At 36.9% G+C, this 16,678-nt stretch overlaps 1 protein-coding gene across 3 annotated transcripts in view; it reads left to right on the forward strand.

The window, feature by feature from the left end:
* Window positions 1-16,678, forward strand: part of tln2a (talin 2a) — a 53,233-nt gene that overhangs the window by 11,358 nt on the left and 25,197 nt on the right. For 2 of the 3 annotated variants that reach the window (XM_077228556.1, XM_077228558.1), the window contains exons 2-23: window positions 485-524; window positions 3,634-3,802; window positions 3,908-4,005; window positions 5,172-5,301; window positions 6,191-6,343; window positions 7,109-7,251; window positions 7,515-7,642; window positions 7,912-7,975; window positions 8,115-8,219; window positions 11,014-11,169; window positions 11,858-11,959; window positions 12,176-12,252; window positions 12,602-12,782; window positions 13,015-13,128; window positions 13,243-13,351; window positions 13,523-13,731; window positions 13,994-14,092; window positions 14,175-14,342; window positions 14,435-14,729; window positions 14,945-15,111; window positions 16,249-16,377; window positions 16,518-16,631. In XM_077228556.1, coding sequence (XP_077084671.1) covers window positions 3,667-3,802; window positions 3,908-4,005; window positions 5,172-5,301; window positions 6,191-6,343; window positions 7,109-7,251; window positions 7,515-7,642; window positions 7,912-7,975; window positions 8,115-8,219; window positions 11,014-11,169; window positions 11,858-11,959; window positions 12,176-12,252; window positions 12,602-12,782; window positions 13,015-13,128; window positions 13,243-13,351; window positions 13,523-13,731; window positions 13,994-14,092; window positions 14,175-14,342; window positions 14,435-14,729; window positions 14,945-15,111; window positions 16,249-16,377; window positions 16,518-16,631 — 2,877 coding nt within the window. In that variant the 5' untranslated portion in view covers window positions 485-524; window positions 3,634-3,666. The remainder of the gene's footprint in view (window positions 1-484; window positions 525-3,633; window positions 3,803-3,907; window positions 4,006-5,171; window positions 5,302-6,190; window positions 6,344-7,108; window positions 7,252-7,514; window positions 7,643-7,911; window positions 7,976-8,114; window positions 8,220-11,013; window positions 11,170-11,857; window positions 11,960-12,175; window positions 12,253-12,601; window positions 12,783-13,014; window positions 13,129-13,242; window positions 13,352-13,522; window positions 13,732-13,993; window positions 14,093-14,174; window positions 14,343-14,434; window positions 14,730-14,944; window positions 15,112-16,248; window positions 16,378-16,517; window positions 16,632-16,678) is intronic. The other variant, XM_077228557.1, reaches the window with a different exon arrangement.

Here is a 16,678-nt window from a genome sequence, read left to right on the forward strand (position 1 = left end):
AAGCTCATTTGGTAATTTAGGAGTTTAGTATGAGCTTTTGTCTTTTAAGTGTGTTAAGAGGCTTCTGGCCTTGAGTCAGCTCTGCAATCATGAGATCATTAGTAGATGGACCTGGGTTAATTACTTCGGCTTTAACTCATCCCTCATGAGGCTATAACACACACGCACTCACACAATCACTGGTAGGATTTCCATCTTAAATTAGCTGCTTTTTTCTTTCCGAATTTGCCCATCTGTTATAACTTCCACCTAACATGGCTAATGGGAATAATATTTGGACTGAATAATCCGTCATTGATAAACTGATCAACTTTGCGATGGGATAAGAACTTTAAAGCTATCTTGTGGATAAACCTTCTCAGGTCCAATTCAATATCCATTACTGTGGTTTCATTTGAAATGTCTTTTTGATTAGCATTTTTAAAGTTTTATGCCCTCTAATTGCTTGACTGACATCAGTCTTTCTTTCTTACTGTCTCCATAGATCTGTAGTGCTTTAGAGTTGCATACGCCTCAAATTTACGGTAAGACCAAGCTCTCTGTACCTCTTTCAAAAAAAATGTCCCCGGTTGTGCTGCTTTTAATTGTCTTTCATTGCTGAAGAAAAGTCTTTCCCAGCTTTTTTTGTTTTATGTACACCAAACAGTCCCATTATTAGGGCTCAGGTACCCCTTCATCAACACCAAACCAAAAATATGTATTTATTTATTTTTATTGGATATCATTAAGCATTAGCATTATTAAAATGTGCATTACCTACTATAGTTGTTCACATTTAAACTAAAAACAATCAATACTTTGGGTGAAACACTGACTCAACCACTAATTTCGTTTCAAACTGAAGTGGTTTCTGTCACTTTAGAATTGAATATAGTTTGTAAGTTTGATTGGCCAAAACATTTGGTGGTGAGAAAATAACACTTCACAACACAAGCTTTCCTGTTTAACCTAAAACGAAATTGTTCTTGCTAACCCTAACTTAAATAAATTATAAATAAATAAATAAATATTAGATTAAAAATGTAAACTTAATTACTACTAGTAATAAATAGAAAATTAAAAATAAATTACTAAAATTAGTCAAACTAAAATAAAAAATAATGAAATGCTAAATAGAAATGTATCGAAAAATGACAAACTTTAACAAAAATTAAAACGAGAACAGAAAATATAAAAAAGCTAATTAAAAATTAATATACAAATAATATTAAACGAACACTGTTGTGCAAAGGTACTAGTGTGATGATTTGTAATTTATTCTTTATAGGTTTAAGTTAATTGAAATCTCTGTGAGAAAAAAATCTGAGTTTGATGCACATTTATACACTATTTGAGGAGTTAACATTAACTTTGGGGAGGGTGGAGTTTAGCGCTGTAATCATATTTCAGTAGCACACAGTTACTATAGTAACACTGGTGACAGACATGAGTCACGTCTAGAAATGTGTCTATGAGTGTATGACTTTATGGGAGAATAAAGCTTCAGAGTCTTGCTGATATGAGGCAGTGGAAATAAAAGTTTGTGTTAATTGAATGGCTGCATGTGTGCGTTTCATTACTGTAAGAACTTGAGTGAGTAATCAGACTTCAGTCAGCCTGCTAACTTGAATGTAGCATGTGATCCCGTTAAATGTCTAAAAATGGAAGAGCATTCTCTGGAGTGTTTTGATGTCTCGGGCTCTCTAGAGCCACCGGTGGGCTGGTCTAGTCAGTGCTTGTGGATCTATATGCTTGCAAACATTGAATGCAGAAGACTTTGCTGCGCATATGCAAATGAGAAGTTGCTCCCGATCAGACAGGAAATTTGTGTTGTTCACAACATAGGCTGGTTTTCTGTACAGGGGTTTGGTGTTCTACTGAATTGAGGTGATATATTTAAAGGAAAAGTGCTCATTTCTGCACCACTAACAACACCAGATGGAATTGATAAAAAAAAAAAATAGTTGATCCCCAGACAGCTTTTCAGAAGTAAAAAAATATATAATTTTCAAGTATATTTTCTAAAAACAATAATATTTTACCTGAGTTATGAATGTGAGTCTGCAGTCTGGATTGAGTATGATTAGATGAAATGGAATATTGACCAAAAAACACATCCCTCTATTGAATTGTCTTTGTGGGCTGCACAAAAAAAAAAGGAACAGTGCAACCAGTGTAGTCTGATTCACAAGTAAATGACTCTTGTGAACGTGTTGTTTTAATGAATGCTTCTAAAAGATTCACAAACTTCAGTAGTTTACATTTTGAATCAGTCTGATGAACTTTCACTGAATGAACTAACTGAATCACTCAGAGCAGTTACTGAATCAACATTTGACTCATGGCTCAGTACTTTTAATGATGTCTTTCTCAAGATGAAGCAAGTTGTTTTATACTTAAGTCATGACACAATGTCTGATTCAACTCTGCGTATATTGAGTTTGTGCATTTCCTGATCTATATATGTCTGTCTAAAATGGCTTGGAGCCCTACAGCTTGTCCCTGACATACTAGGTCAGATCGCTGCCAAACCCATGCCAGTGTTCACTGTGCCAACTGTGCAGAAGGGCATCCTCCATCCCCACAGAAACATAATAGTTCTGGTTCTGTATTGGATGTTGATTTAATGCTAATTTTGAAGAAAATGAAAGGTTCTAATTCTTTTTATGCTCTAGTCAAAGTGATTTGAACCTTCAAAGTGAAACTCTATCCTCTGTCTAGTATTGTTGTCTTCTTTTTTTCTCTGTGTGTGTTTAAACTAGATAGTGTTTCATTAATGCACAGTTTGGATAGTGCTGAAAGCGTAAAGACAGCTGACTGGGAGTTCAGGTGCTAACAGTAAAGTGTGTGTGAGAGAGGATGGACAGAATCCAGATACCTTTTTAATAACACACACAATGTCAAACAGGAAAATTTGTTCATTTTACATATTCTATGTGTATTAGAGGGCCAAAACTATTAAAAAGTGTATTAGAGGGCCAAAACTATTAAAAAGTGTAAGTATGTAATTGGTGTGAAAATGTTCATCCTGCTTTAATGATTAATGTGAGCATTTGTATTGGGGCTAAAATAATATTACAGATGGAGATGCACAGTGATTTTGCCCCCTACATAAAAAAAAGACTTTTGAATGGTTACAAATAATTTCTATTTCAAATAAATGCTCCTTTGACACTGAAGAGTGAAGACTCCATAATAATGCTGAAAATTCAGCTTTGCCATCACAGGAATAAATTAGATTTTAAAACATATTAAAATGGAAAACCATTATTTAATATTTATTATAATATTTCATAATATAATTTAAAAAAAATTATACTGTATTTATAATCGCATACATGCAGTCTAGGTGAGCATAAGAGACCATTTAAAAATCTCACCAAGTGCCGACTCCAAACTTTTGAACGTTGGTGTATATTTATTTAAATTTTTGTATTTAGTGAGGGAACACTTTGCTGACAATCAGTACATTCTGGGGAAAAAAATTCAAATAAATGAATTGGCATGAATCAATAATGAACATGTTTTGCATTTACATCTTTTTTGAGTATCAGAATGTTGATGAAAGTCCTAAAATCATCAGCATCATTCAAATGCACATGTTCTCTCTTCTGTTCTCCGTCCCTCTCATCATCTCCTTCCATCTCTCCACAGGTGCAGAGTCTTTGTAATACTTGAGCTGGCAGGATGGTGGCGCTGTCTTTGAAGATCTGTGTGAGACAGTGTAATGTGGTGAAGACGATGCAGTTTGAGCCATCGACGGCAGTGTATGATGCATGTCGGGTCATCCGAGAGAGGGTTCAGGAAGCCCAAACAGGACAGGGTGGGATATGCTTTCTTTGTTCCTTGTATAGTAAGATTTTCTAGTTGCTAATGTTGTATCATTTTTTCAAATGCAAGCTCTAATGCAGTGCCTGTTGTTCCTCAGCTTCAGAATATGGGCTGTTTCTGTCAGATGAAGACCCCAGGAAAGGCATCTGGCTGGAAGGGGGCCGGACACTGGATTATTACATGCTGAGAAATGGGGTAAGTTCTTAGATTCTCTCTCTCTCTCTCTCTCTCTCTCTCTCTCTCTCTCTCTCTCTCTCTCTCTCTCTCTCTCTCTCTCTCTCTCTCTCTCTCTCTCTCTCTCTCTCTCTCTCTCTCTCTCTCTCTCTCTGTCTCTCGTCTCTGGATTCTTGTCTTGTTTTTAGTTTTTAGTGTCTTCGCAACACATTTTGAGTGTGTGTGTTGAAAGATGAGAAGAGGTCTTAACTCTCTCCTCTCACACATACAGAGACTATAAAAATAACTAAGAGGAAAGGCTCCCTTTAGTGTCTACACTTACTGAAACAAGCTACAGTTTTGTGATTTTAAGGACATCGGTCACTGCAGCATGTGGTTTATGTTTGTATTTGTTTACGTTTGTAAGTCTCTGTGATCGTGTGAAGAAGTGTTGCATAGAAAGACAAAACCGAATGCTTGTTCCCCCAGGAAGAAATAAAAATGTGTGTGCGGTGTAAATTGAGAAGTGTTAAATGAAGATTTCATCAGTAGTGTTTCATCTTTTGTCAGAAGTTGACATCATAAGACCTCCTCTTCTCCCTCATACATGCACACACAGATGTTCAGCTCTCACAACCACGTCTTGCTTGTCTAATGTGTTGTATTTTGCACAAAAAACACTTACCGGTAATTTTTCCTTTTCCTCTTGTTTCTCTCGCAAACTCATTCACATTCATTACAGCATATGCAAGGCAGCACCTAATTTATATTCCTCAAACATTCTGGTTAGGGTTTGTTCTTTTTGCAAATTCAACAAGAACCGCTTCGGATACAGAACTTTTTGTAGATAATCTCAGTCTTAGGTTAAAGATCATTAAAAATGTAACCAGCAACAGTGATGTTATCATAATATTAACATACTGAATTGTCATTGAACTTTTTTCTTACATCTATTTAGCTGACTCATTTTTATTGTCTTCCTTGTATATATTTAACCATGTAGAGTAATTTTTTGCCTTTAGGCTGCACAAATTTGATTCTTTTGTGCTGCTGGTTGAAAACGAGACGTGTGGTGAATTAAATGCAAACAGCAAAACACCTCTGATGCAGAATTTAATTCAGAATCAAAACATCTTTCCTTGAACTTTAAAACTATATATTGACTGAGCTCGGGAAATCTAGTTTCTCTCTCTCTCTCGGTCTCTTAGGACATACTGGAGTATAAGAAAAAACAGAGACCTCAGAAGATAAAAATGCTGGATGGCGCTGTGAAAACCATCATGGTGGATGATTCCAAAACTGTGGGAGAACTGCTTGTCACCATCTGCAGTAGAATAGGTCAGTGAGGCTCTTATACAGGTTACTATCTGATATATATGGGGATATATATCTCTTATATGGGTTATTTTGAGGGGGAACTTGTGGTTCCGTAGGTGATATAAGACAGTACCGAAGGGGGAGGTTTAACTTGGTAGTAAATTATTAAAAAAAGATGTTTAGGTAGTATACTGGTTTAGTTTTTATTTAAAGTTCAAGCAACCTGTGTTTAAACAGTGATTGCACACAGATTCAACTCCATTGGACTGACCAAATATATACATGTTAATGCATGATCTGCAATAGCTTTTAAGACAAATGCTTTATACATTACTGTTTAAAAAAATGTTTTTTGAGAAATTAATACTTTTTTTTGTTCAAAAGTGAGAGTGATCACATTTGTGATGTTACCAAAGATTTATATTTCATATAATCACTTTTTTTGAACTCATCAAATCATGCTGAAAAAAAAAAAAACGGTTTCCACAAAAATAATAAAACAACTGTTCTCAACATTGATAATCATAAATGTTTCTTGAGCAGCAAATCAGCTTATTTGAATGATTTCTAAAGGATCATGCACCGAAGACTGGAGTAATGATGCTGAAAATTCAACTTTCTCATCACAGGAATAAATAACATTTTAAAATATTCTCAGTCAGAGAGAAAACAGTTATGTTAAATTGTAATATTATTTCTCAATATTACTGTTTTTACTGTATTACTGATCAAATAAATGCTGCCTTGGGGAGTATAAGACTTCTTTCACAAACACTAAAAATGTATACCATCCCCAAACTTCAGTAAAACAAAATCAGTGATTTGTCTATGTATACTTCTATCGTTATATACACGTACACACAACACAGGCCGCAACAAGTCTATAACTATGTCTCATTTGTCCTTCCAGGAATCACAAACTATGAAGAGTACTCTCTCATCCAGGAGGTGGTGGAGGAGAAGAAAGATGAAGGGACGGGCACACTGAAGAAAGACAGGACTTTACTGAGGGAGGAGAGGAAGATGGAGAAGCTCAAAGCTAAACTGCACACAGATGATGACTGTAGGTAACACACCGGCACCCACCATATGCAGATAGACATACTGAACTGCTAAATGGGCTACAATAAGTCAATAAAGTTTAGGTTTAGAATTGTTTCAGGGTTTATCTTTGCTTCCCTTTAGTCTCTTATTATATTTTCTTATTGTATTCTCTTATTATTTTATTTTTTGTATGTTAATTTTGTTGTATATCCCTCCATATGTACACTACTGTTCAAAAGTTTGGGGTTAGTAAGATTTTTATTATATATATATATATATATAGTAATATATATAGTAATATTTATAATATTACAAAATGTATTATGTTTATAATATTACAAAAGATTTATATTTCAAATAAATGCTGTTCTTTTAAACTTTTTATTTATCAAAGAATTCTGGGAAAAAATTATCATGGTTTCAACAAAAATATTAAGTAGCGCAACTATTTTCCACATTGATGATAATCAGAAATGTTTCTTGAGCACCCAATCAGCATATTAGAATGATTTCTGAAGGATCATTACTCTGAAGACTGGAGTGATGGTTAATTGAAAATCCAGCTTTGCCATCACAGGAATAAATTGCATTTTAAAATATATAAAATTATTAAAGAGTGATCTTAAATTGTAATAATACCTCACAAATTTACCGATCCAAAAAATGCAGCCTTGGTGAGCATGACCAAACCTTGAACTGTAGTGTATCTTCTGTGAATAACTCTGTAAAAACAGTGTGATATATGAAAAAATATCTAAATAGTTTATTTCTGTTTCACTCACAGTGAATTGGTTGGATCATGGGCGTACGTTTAGAGAACAGGGAGTCGAGGAGAGTGAAACACTACTGTTGAGACGAAAGTTCTTCTACTCCGATCAAAACGTGGACTCGCGAGATCCTGTGCAGCTCAATCTGCTCTATGTACAGGTTAGACACGCCTCTTCTCTCTTATTGTATTTTATAATGATATGAGGTGAAAGCCATGATCGGTATCCAACAGCCTCATGTTGACCTACATGATCTGATTCCACGGTTCTCTACTTGTCTGTTCAATATCTCTTATTGACCCTAAAAGCCTCTGAGTGCTGCACTGCATGCTGTTATACACATTGTATTGATCTGTAAAGTAGTGTAGTGTGATTTCTAAAGGCTTTGATAACAAATGTGTCATCCTGCATGTGTTTCCCCAGGCGCGTGACGACATCCTGAATGGTTCTCATCCCGTGTCATTTGACAAGGCTTGTGAATTTGGTGGAATTCAAACGCAGATCCAGTTCGGGCCTCATATAGAACATAAACATAAGTCTGGATTTCTGGAGTAAGTCCCAGTACTTTCAGTTATAGTACACAGTGTTTACTGCCCCTCTGCTTCATAATCAAGGGTGCTGCATTATTAAAAGCCATGAAATGATGTGTAAAATCTGGATATTGTAATGACCATATGGTCCATTCAGGTAATGAGCTTAACCAACTGAAATGAAAAGTGCTTAGATGCATTTAAATATTTTATGCGTATCGTATAACTAATGCCAGTTTGCAGTTTAATCTTTATCTTATCACTTTGAATGTGAATTTCATTTCGTTCAGCTTGAAGGAGTTTCTGCCTAAGGAATACATCAAACAGAGAGGAGCAGAGAAGAAGATCTTTCAGGTGGGCCATTTTATCGTGCACTTGGTTATACACTTGTCTGTTTATCTTGAACTTCACTATTTGTAAGCAGAGATGAATGAGATAAATGAATTCATTAGGTGAATTCATTAGGTGAATAAACGCTTTGTGAATTTAACAGGAACATAAGGCTTGTGGAGAAATGACAGAGATCGAAGCCAAAGTGAAATATGTGAAGCTTGCGAGATCACTCAGAACATATGGAGTGTCTTTCTTCTTGGTGAAGGTAAAATGCATGTGTGTTTGTGTTGTACTTGGTTATATAAGCTATGTTTGTTATAGTGGAATGTCCAGACCCCAGATGATGATGATGATGATGATGATGATGATAAAGATAATAATAATAATAATAGCTTAAATCTTATTTATAATGGATTGTGTTGTGTGTTTGTATGTGTTTATGTACAACCAAAAACGGACTCTGCTTTAAATTCCCATGTGCAAGAAGGTTATTGAAGGTACCACCCCCAAGTTGATAAGAATAGTAGGTCGCACCTGTGATGGGGAATCAAATTTCTTGGCCAGGGCCACCCATATGGACATGCACCTATTGTATATAGAGAAAATGCATTAATGTCACTTTCCCGCCAGAACCCGGCAAAAGAGCTGCTGCGTGACTGGATTTAATAGGGGAAACTGCGAAAACAGAGTAAAACAAACGATTATCAGTTTAAACTAAAGGTTGGACTCGATTATAGTGTTCCTTACAACTTACCAAAGACCTAGTGATCCATGGCTATTAACATGCAGCCAGGAATTGTGTTTCCTGACATTGCCTGATTTCGATACCGGGGAAACGCATAAAGCAAATTTGCCTGTGAACACTTTATATACATACAATATAGGTAAGTCTAAATCCGGGTGATTACTCATATCAATGTAATGCGTAAGGGATAATGTACATCTAGCCGGTTGTTCTCTCAAAATAACGAGCTTTGCGTCGGGGTCCTCATCAACCTGTAGTGTAGGGGGTTTATTTTGAGAGAACAACTGGCTGAATGTACATTATCCTGCTTATTACACGGCTACTTGCCACATAAGTAAATAATTACAGACACACACACGAGCAGTTGCTAGCGCGGCAAGTTCAAACTAGACGGACATTTAAGAGATCCGGTATACAGTCATACCACTTACACAGCATTTCGCCACATAAATAATTATGGAGATAAGAGATATTGAACCTGTTTGTATCTTATAATCTAACAGTGTACAAAAATAATCACAAAATGGCAGCAGCTGCGTTTGTATGAAACAAGAATGAGCGAGCCCATGAAAATGGATGGCATAATTAAATAACTGTACACAAAAATTGATTCGAATGAGTTTTAATATGTTATTAGCTCACCAAATGCAAAACTTCCACGAAGAAAAAACTTTCCTTGCAAGCATATAGCGCTGCTGACTTCAGTAACCCGGATGAGCCTGCGTTATCTGTTTTCAGCGGCTGTTATCTGGGAATAACATACCGCTGGATGGCACGATTGACCAATCAGAATCAAGTATTCCACAGAGCCGTGTAATAAATATATCATCGCCCAGCCTTAAAACTAGTTTTTTTTGTCAGTGTTTATTTAAAAACGTATATATTAAACGTTTCTTGTCAAATCTAGTTGTACAGGCAATCGTAAAGTTCTTTCCTGTATTAGATCTGTTTTGTGTGTTTTTCGTGGCATTCATGCTGAAAACAAATGCTGCCACTCAGTTAGGGCTGTAACGATTCCTTGATTAAAGTCAAGTACTCGATTTAAAAAAATCCTCGATTGCAATTCGACCGTGTCGAGTAACCCGCAAAATACAGAAAGTGGCACATTCCACAGACGAGAAACCATGAACCGCATTATTACACCATTCTAAGGCTACGGGATCCATTTACAATCATAATATAGCATAGTGCTATCATCAAATCACAAAGGCTGCGAATCAGTTAAAAAAAAATATGCGCTGTTCCCCCAAAAGTTTAACTCTTGCACTGAGTTTGCATGTTTTGACTTGAACATGTCCTTGTTCAAGAAATTACAGCATTAACTAAGATTAATAAATGCTGTAGAAGTATTGTTCATTCTTAGTATGTTAACTAAGGTGGTTAACTAATGTTAACTAATGAACCATATTGTAAAGTGTTACCTATTTGTATTTTTAAGTCATTTTAAAGGCTGTTGTTCACTTTGATCTCTTTTTATTACCACAAATTTTTATCCGATTAATCGATGGAATAATCAGTAGAATACCCGATAGCTAAAATAATCGATAGCTACAGCCCTACACTCCGGCCGACGGTCACGTGCATATGCGTTTGCTTCCAATCATATTTCTGAATCAGCTCACATATTGTAAAGGTGTTTTTGAGATCAGCAGTCCTGAGTCACAATGTCAGTGTTCTTTCTTACCCAAGTCCAGAAATTTTCTTCGACGTAATCAATTGTTCTCATTAGAGCTTTCATCATCCGAGAGGAATTCCACCTCCAGAATCCTTCCAGCTCTTCCACCCCCCATTCCTGGCTGGTGGTGGTCTGCATGACTCATGGACTGATTACAATTCAGCTCTGCTTGAGTGGTAAAGTTAAGGTGGAGCAGATGTGCTTGTGCCTCAAATAAAGATCGCAAGTTACTGATTTTAGTTTTGTTCTGGCTTTTATTTATCTCTTATGACCAATATAATTATTGTCTATATTCATAAAGTCAAACTGTTTGCAGTTTTTTGGCCTATAGTGGTAAATGCATCTTTGAAAAAAAAGCTGAAGTGAGAAATATTGGCACAACTCGGAAACTCAGACAGGCAAGCAGAGCTCAGCTCATCCATCTGCTGACAGCTCTGAGAGAGAGAAAGTACAGAAACAAAAGAAAGATGGTAAGCTTTAGAAAATCTGAGAGGATACTGGAAGAGTGTTATGTGGAATAAGTGTAGAAAAAAAAATTGTCAGCTGTTAAATGCACCAGCAGGATTTTGGTAGATCATTTGCATTGTTCGGAAAATAGTGAACTTTTTATTTTATTTTGTGTTGGTTTTTGTTTCTTAGGAAAAAATGAAAAGTAAAAATAAGCTTGTCCTAAGGCTGCTGGGTATAACCAAAGAGTCCGTGATGCGAGTGGATGAGAAAACCAAAGACGTGGTTCAAGAGTGGCCACTCACTACAGTGAAGAGATGGGCCGCCTCACCTAAGAGCTTTACACTGGTACTTATTTAACAGACATTGACTTCCAAATGGCTCAAGGGCTCCTGGAAGTGCTTTTTTCTTAAGTTCACAACTGTTGAAAAGTTTGGAGTATGTAAGAATTTTTTTTTTTTTTTTTTTTTTTTTTTTTTGAAGTCTCTTATGCTCACATAGGCTGCATTTATTTGATGAAAACAGTATTATTGTAACTTAAAGTAATTGAAATGTAATTTATTCCTGTGATGGCAAAGCTGAATTTTTAGCATCATTACAGTGTTCAGTGTCACATCCAGTCTTCAGTGTCACATGATCCTTCTGAAATCATTGATTTGGTGCTCAAAAAATTTTTTCTTCTTAATAATAATAATAATAATAATATCACAGTTAAAAACAGTTGTGCTGCTAAATATTTTTGTGGAAACCCTGTTACGACTAGTTTCCAGGATTATTTTATTGATTTAAGTTCAAAAGAACAGCATTTATGTAAAATATAATACTTTTGTAACATTATAAATGTCTTTTCTGTAACTTTTGATCAATTTAACATCGTCTTACTGATTAAAAGTGTTAATTTCTATAAAAAAATACTAACCCCAAAGTTTTGAAAACACACACACACACACACACACATACACACACACTCTTTATACCCATTATTTATTCTCATTCTCATTCAAAACTGACAACCTGTGTTTTTCTCCATATGAAGGATTTCGGGGAGTATCAGGAGAGCTACTACTCTGTTCAGACCACAGAGGGGGAGCAGATATCGCAACTTATTGCTGGCTACATCGATATCATTCTCAAAAAGGCCTGTATTAACTCTTTTATCTGCCTTTCCTTCATGAAATAGTTGACAATCAGTTGTCCTGTGCTTTTCCTGATAGATATTCTCCTGGATTATGAAGGGTTTTTGTATTATAGATTAACAGTGTTCAGATTACAGTATACGCAGTTACAGTAAATACCAGATTAAACCTGAGTTTTATGTGTAAATGTGTTTATTTTTGAATGTTTGGCCCTACAGAAACAAAGCAAGGACCGTTTTGGTTTAGAGGGAGATGAGGAGGCCACCATGTTGGAGGAATCAGTTAATCCGAAAAAGTAAGACGTGCATATTTTGAGTCAGCAGTGATAAGAACCATATTTCCTTTCAAGGTTTTGTAATTTTCTGCCAGTTGTCTTTGGAAATACTTTTGTAATCAGTCCAGTGCAGCATAACAGGAAAATCACAGTGGAAAAACTTTATCTCAGTTTCTATTTATCTAGATTGAGCTGAGGTTACCTGTTCCACACACAGTAATATATTCAGCCTGTTTCTAAAGAGTGTCGGCGGAGTCTCCTCTTCTTGAATAAACCCTGTAGTGCAAATACAAAATGAACAATGTGCTTGAACTTTTGTACCTTTCTGTGTCATTTCATTTATCTTTTTTTTTCTCTCTATCTTTCACAGATCTACTATATTGCAGCAGCAGTTTAACCGTGCGGGACGGGTCGAGCATGGCTCAGTGGCATTGCCTGGGATCTTGAGGTCAGGTTCTGTCGGCCCAGAAGAGCTAAACATGGGTACCATGCCCTCTCCACAACAACAGATCACTACTGGACAGATGCATCTTGGGCATATGCCACCACTGGTGAGTCCACATATACAAATGCTCACGTTCATAGAACACTTGGTTAATTCAGCAAAGTTAATTAATTGTCCATTATTTAACCTCATATTGGCTATAGGCCACCTTACTTTCTAGATATCAGCATCAGTCCCTTCATAACACATATTGGTTGATCATCAGTTTACAGCTGTCATAGTTTAGATATATTAGTGGATGAATGTGTAATTATTGCCATCCTTAATATGGCTATCAGAGCGCAGCCCAACAGGCTCTCGTGGGAACCATTAGCACCAGTATGCAAGCGGTGCAACAGGCACAGGAGGACCTGGAGGAGGTGGAAGAGCTGCCACCACTTGGAGATGATATGGTGAGAAAATGCATACCTGACGCTTCACATTTACTCTCCTGTACCTATTACCAATATTTAATTTTGTGTTTAAATATAGTGAATGCACACAACTTGTATTTTTATTTATTTCAGGCTTCTAAAATGTGGATTCAGAACAAGGTGGATGAGTCCAAGCATGATATTCACTCTCAGGTGGACGCCATTGCAGCTGGAACTGCCTCTGTGGTTAATCTTACTGCTGGTAAAACCTTAGCTGTATTAAATCTGATTATATTAATTAGATGTTTCACAACACTTACTATACAGCTGTACTGTAAATACAAATGAAAAACTTGACAGACCCTTCGAAATGAAGAGCCTTACTCCTTTACATTTTGAATGTACATCTGCAGCTTCCTATTTAATTTCCCAGGTGATCCGACGGACACAGATTATACAGCGGTTGGCTGTGCGATTACCACCATCTCCTCTAATCTGACGGAGATGTCCAAAGGTGTGAAGATGCTGGCAGCTTTGATGGAGGATGAGGTGGGCAGTGGGCATGACCTCATGAGGGCTGCCAGGACCCTCACTGGAGCTGTATCTGACCTACTCAAAGCTGTGGAGCCCGCATCAGGAGAGGTGCGAGCAAAGGATGTCCTGCAGATAATCACTATCTGTCATTTTGATGGATTGTGCTGTAAATTTTCTGTAGAGTTTTTGTTTTTCCAAACATTATATGCAGTTTTATGCCATTTCTGTATGGTTTTGTCTTGAGATACACATACAAGAATAAATGTCATTTTGATACATTTGACCAATTCAACTGCCTTTGCTCGACCATAAAGATTTTGAGTGACATGACTATGTTTAATAGTGTGTGTGCATTGGTTTTCTCATGCAGCCACGACAGACGGTTCTGACTGCAGCCGGCAGCATCGGTCAAGCCAGTGGAGATCTGCTTAGACAGATTGGAGAGAATGAAACGGACGAGCGCTTCCAGGTACACAGATGTCTTATGAAATACATGATGTACATTTGTGTTTTTGAGTGTTGATCACCCTGTATGTGTGCGTGTGTTTCAGGATGTTCTGATGAACCTTGCTAAAGCTGTGGCTAATGCAGCAGCCATGATGGTTCTGAAGGCCAAGAACGTGGCACAGTTTTCTGAAGACAGCGTCCTGCAGAACAGGGTTATTGCAGCTGCAACCCAGTGTGCCCTCTCCACTTCACAACTAGTGGCCTGTGCCAAGGTGGAGTTCACCTACATGTGCTTCTAATCCAGATTGATTAAGAGAAATAAAACTGTGGATAACCCTTTTTTGTTCATGTGTTTGTGTATCAGGTTGTGAGCCCCACTATCAGCTCCCCTGTCTGTCAAGAGCAGCTGATTGAAGCAGGGAAGCTGGTGGATCGTTCAGTAGAAGGTTGTGTGAAGGCCTGCCTGTCAGCTACCAGTGATGGAGAGCTTCTCAAGGCCGTCAGCGCAGCAGCTGGTATCGTCACACAGGCTCTTAGTGATCTACTCACGCATGTGAGGAACTACGCCACTCGTGGGGAGCCCATCGGACGCTACGACCAGGCCACGGACACCATCATGACAGTTACAGAGAATATTTTCTGCTCCATGGGTGATGCTGGTAAAATAAATACATCATATACACCACCGTTCAAAAGTTTGGGGGTTGGCAAAGCTGAATTTTCAGCAGCCATTACTCCAGTCTTCAATGTCACATGATCCTTAAAAAAAAAACCTTACTGACTCCCCACTTTTGAACAGTAGTCTTCCTTGTATATTTTATTTGCTTAGTTGTTCTAGGATGTGTAGTAGAAGATTTACCAATCTGTTCTGTAGGTGAGATGGTCCGACAGGCACGGGTTCTTGCCCAGGCGACATCTGACCTGGTGAACGCCATGAGATCAGATGCTGAGGTGGAGGTGGATGTGAACAACTCCAAGAAGCTTCTTGCAGCTGCCAAACTGCTTGCAGATGCCACCGCTCGAATGGTCGAGGCTGCAAAGGTGGGTTTAGCAAACCTTGGCCCACATTAGAAACATATGACTACATTTAAGTAAAATGTGTTTTCAAATCACTTAAACCAGTGATTCCCATTTCACTCGAATAAGGTACTCTGCTGTAATTGTAAAACCTTTTTTATGAACAAAAATAGTGGTAGTATTGAAATAGGTGGTATTGAAAGAAATATTATATAAATTAATGTCAATAAATGTTTCACTCCAGTTGTTTTAAGAATTGTATGTTTTTCAATAAAAACAATAGTTATTCAGGGACAATAAAAAGAAATATGATTTAAGTTTACATCTTTATGTTTTTTTTACATTTTAATTTAAATTAAAATGTAATTTAATTAGTTTACTGTACATTACTGTTCAAAAGTTTTGAGTCGGTAAGATTTTTTTCTTTTTAAAAAGAAATTAATACTTATTTTCAGCAAGGATGCATTGAATTGATCAACTGACAGTAAAAACATTTTACATTGTTACAACAAAATTATAAAATTAAAATAAAATGCTGTTCTTTTTTAACTCTCTTTATCAAAGAATCCTGAAATATTTCTTAAGCAGCAAATCAGCGTATTAGAATGATTTCTGAAGGATCATGTGACACTGAAGACTGGAGTAATGATGCGTAAAATTCAACTTTGCATCACATGAATAAATATATTTTAAAAAACAGTGATTTTTAAATTGAAGTAATATTAGTGTTTTACTGTATTTTTAATCAAATAAATGTAGCCTTGGTGACCATAATAGACTTATTTTAAAAAAAAAGAAAGAGAGAAAAAAATCTTACTGACCACAAATTTTTGAGCGGTAGCATATTAATAATCTATTAACTGAAATGCTTTTAAGGCATCCTGTGGCCCCCTTGGAAGTTTGCTGAGGCCCCCTAATTGGCCCGGCCCCTTGCTTAAGAACCACTGTTTTATACCAATTAAGGAGATACATTAATCATAGCTATCAAGAAAATCATACGAATTCTTAAGTATTTAATAAATTGGACACATATTTTCTGTACTAATCTAGCATTTCCCGAAAGTTATTTTTTGCATCTTCGGTTTAGCATCTCTCTGGTTAATAAAGCGGTGACCAAATAGATATCCAATAGACTTGTTACACGTCTGTGTGTGTGTTTAGGGAGCTGCTGCATACCCTGAGAATGAAGACCAGCAGCAGAAGCTGCGGGAGGCTGCGGAGGGGCTGCGTGTGGCCACCAACGCGGCTGCACAGAACGCAATCAAAAAAAAACTCATAACAAGACTGGAGGTCAGTGACTGATGGTCATGATTGAAAAAAGTTATTCAATTTAGACAGGATTATATGTGGTCTACGCAAGGGAGTGTTTGACATAAATCCAACCGTTTGAATGAAACCCTGAACTATGTGTCTGTTTTCTATCTTTCCAGAATGCTGCTAAACAAGCTGCTGCCGCTGCCACTCAGACTATTGCTGCATCCCAGAATGCAGCAGCCTCTAACAAGAATACTGCTGCCCACCAACAACTTGTTCAGAGCTGCAGGGTTTGTAGAAGTATTCGTTTTTGAATATCTAAAGTGTTATTAATGAA

Source organism: Siphateles boraxobius, unplaced genomic scaffold (assembly GCF_051911475.1).
Source record: "Siphateles boraxobius isolate OS27281-9 unplaced genomic scaffold, OSU_SipBor_1 130, whole genome shotgun sequence".
Classification (NCBI taxonomy): domain Eukaryota; kingdom Metazoa; phylum Chordata; class Actinopteri; order Cypriniformes; family Leuciscidae; genus Siphateles; species Siphateles boraxobius.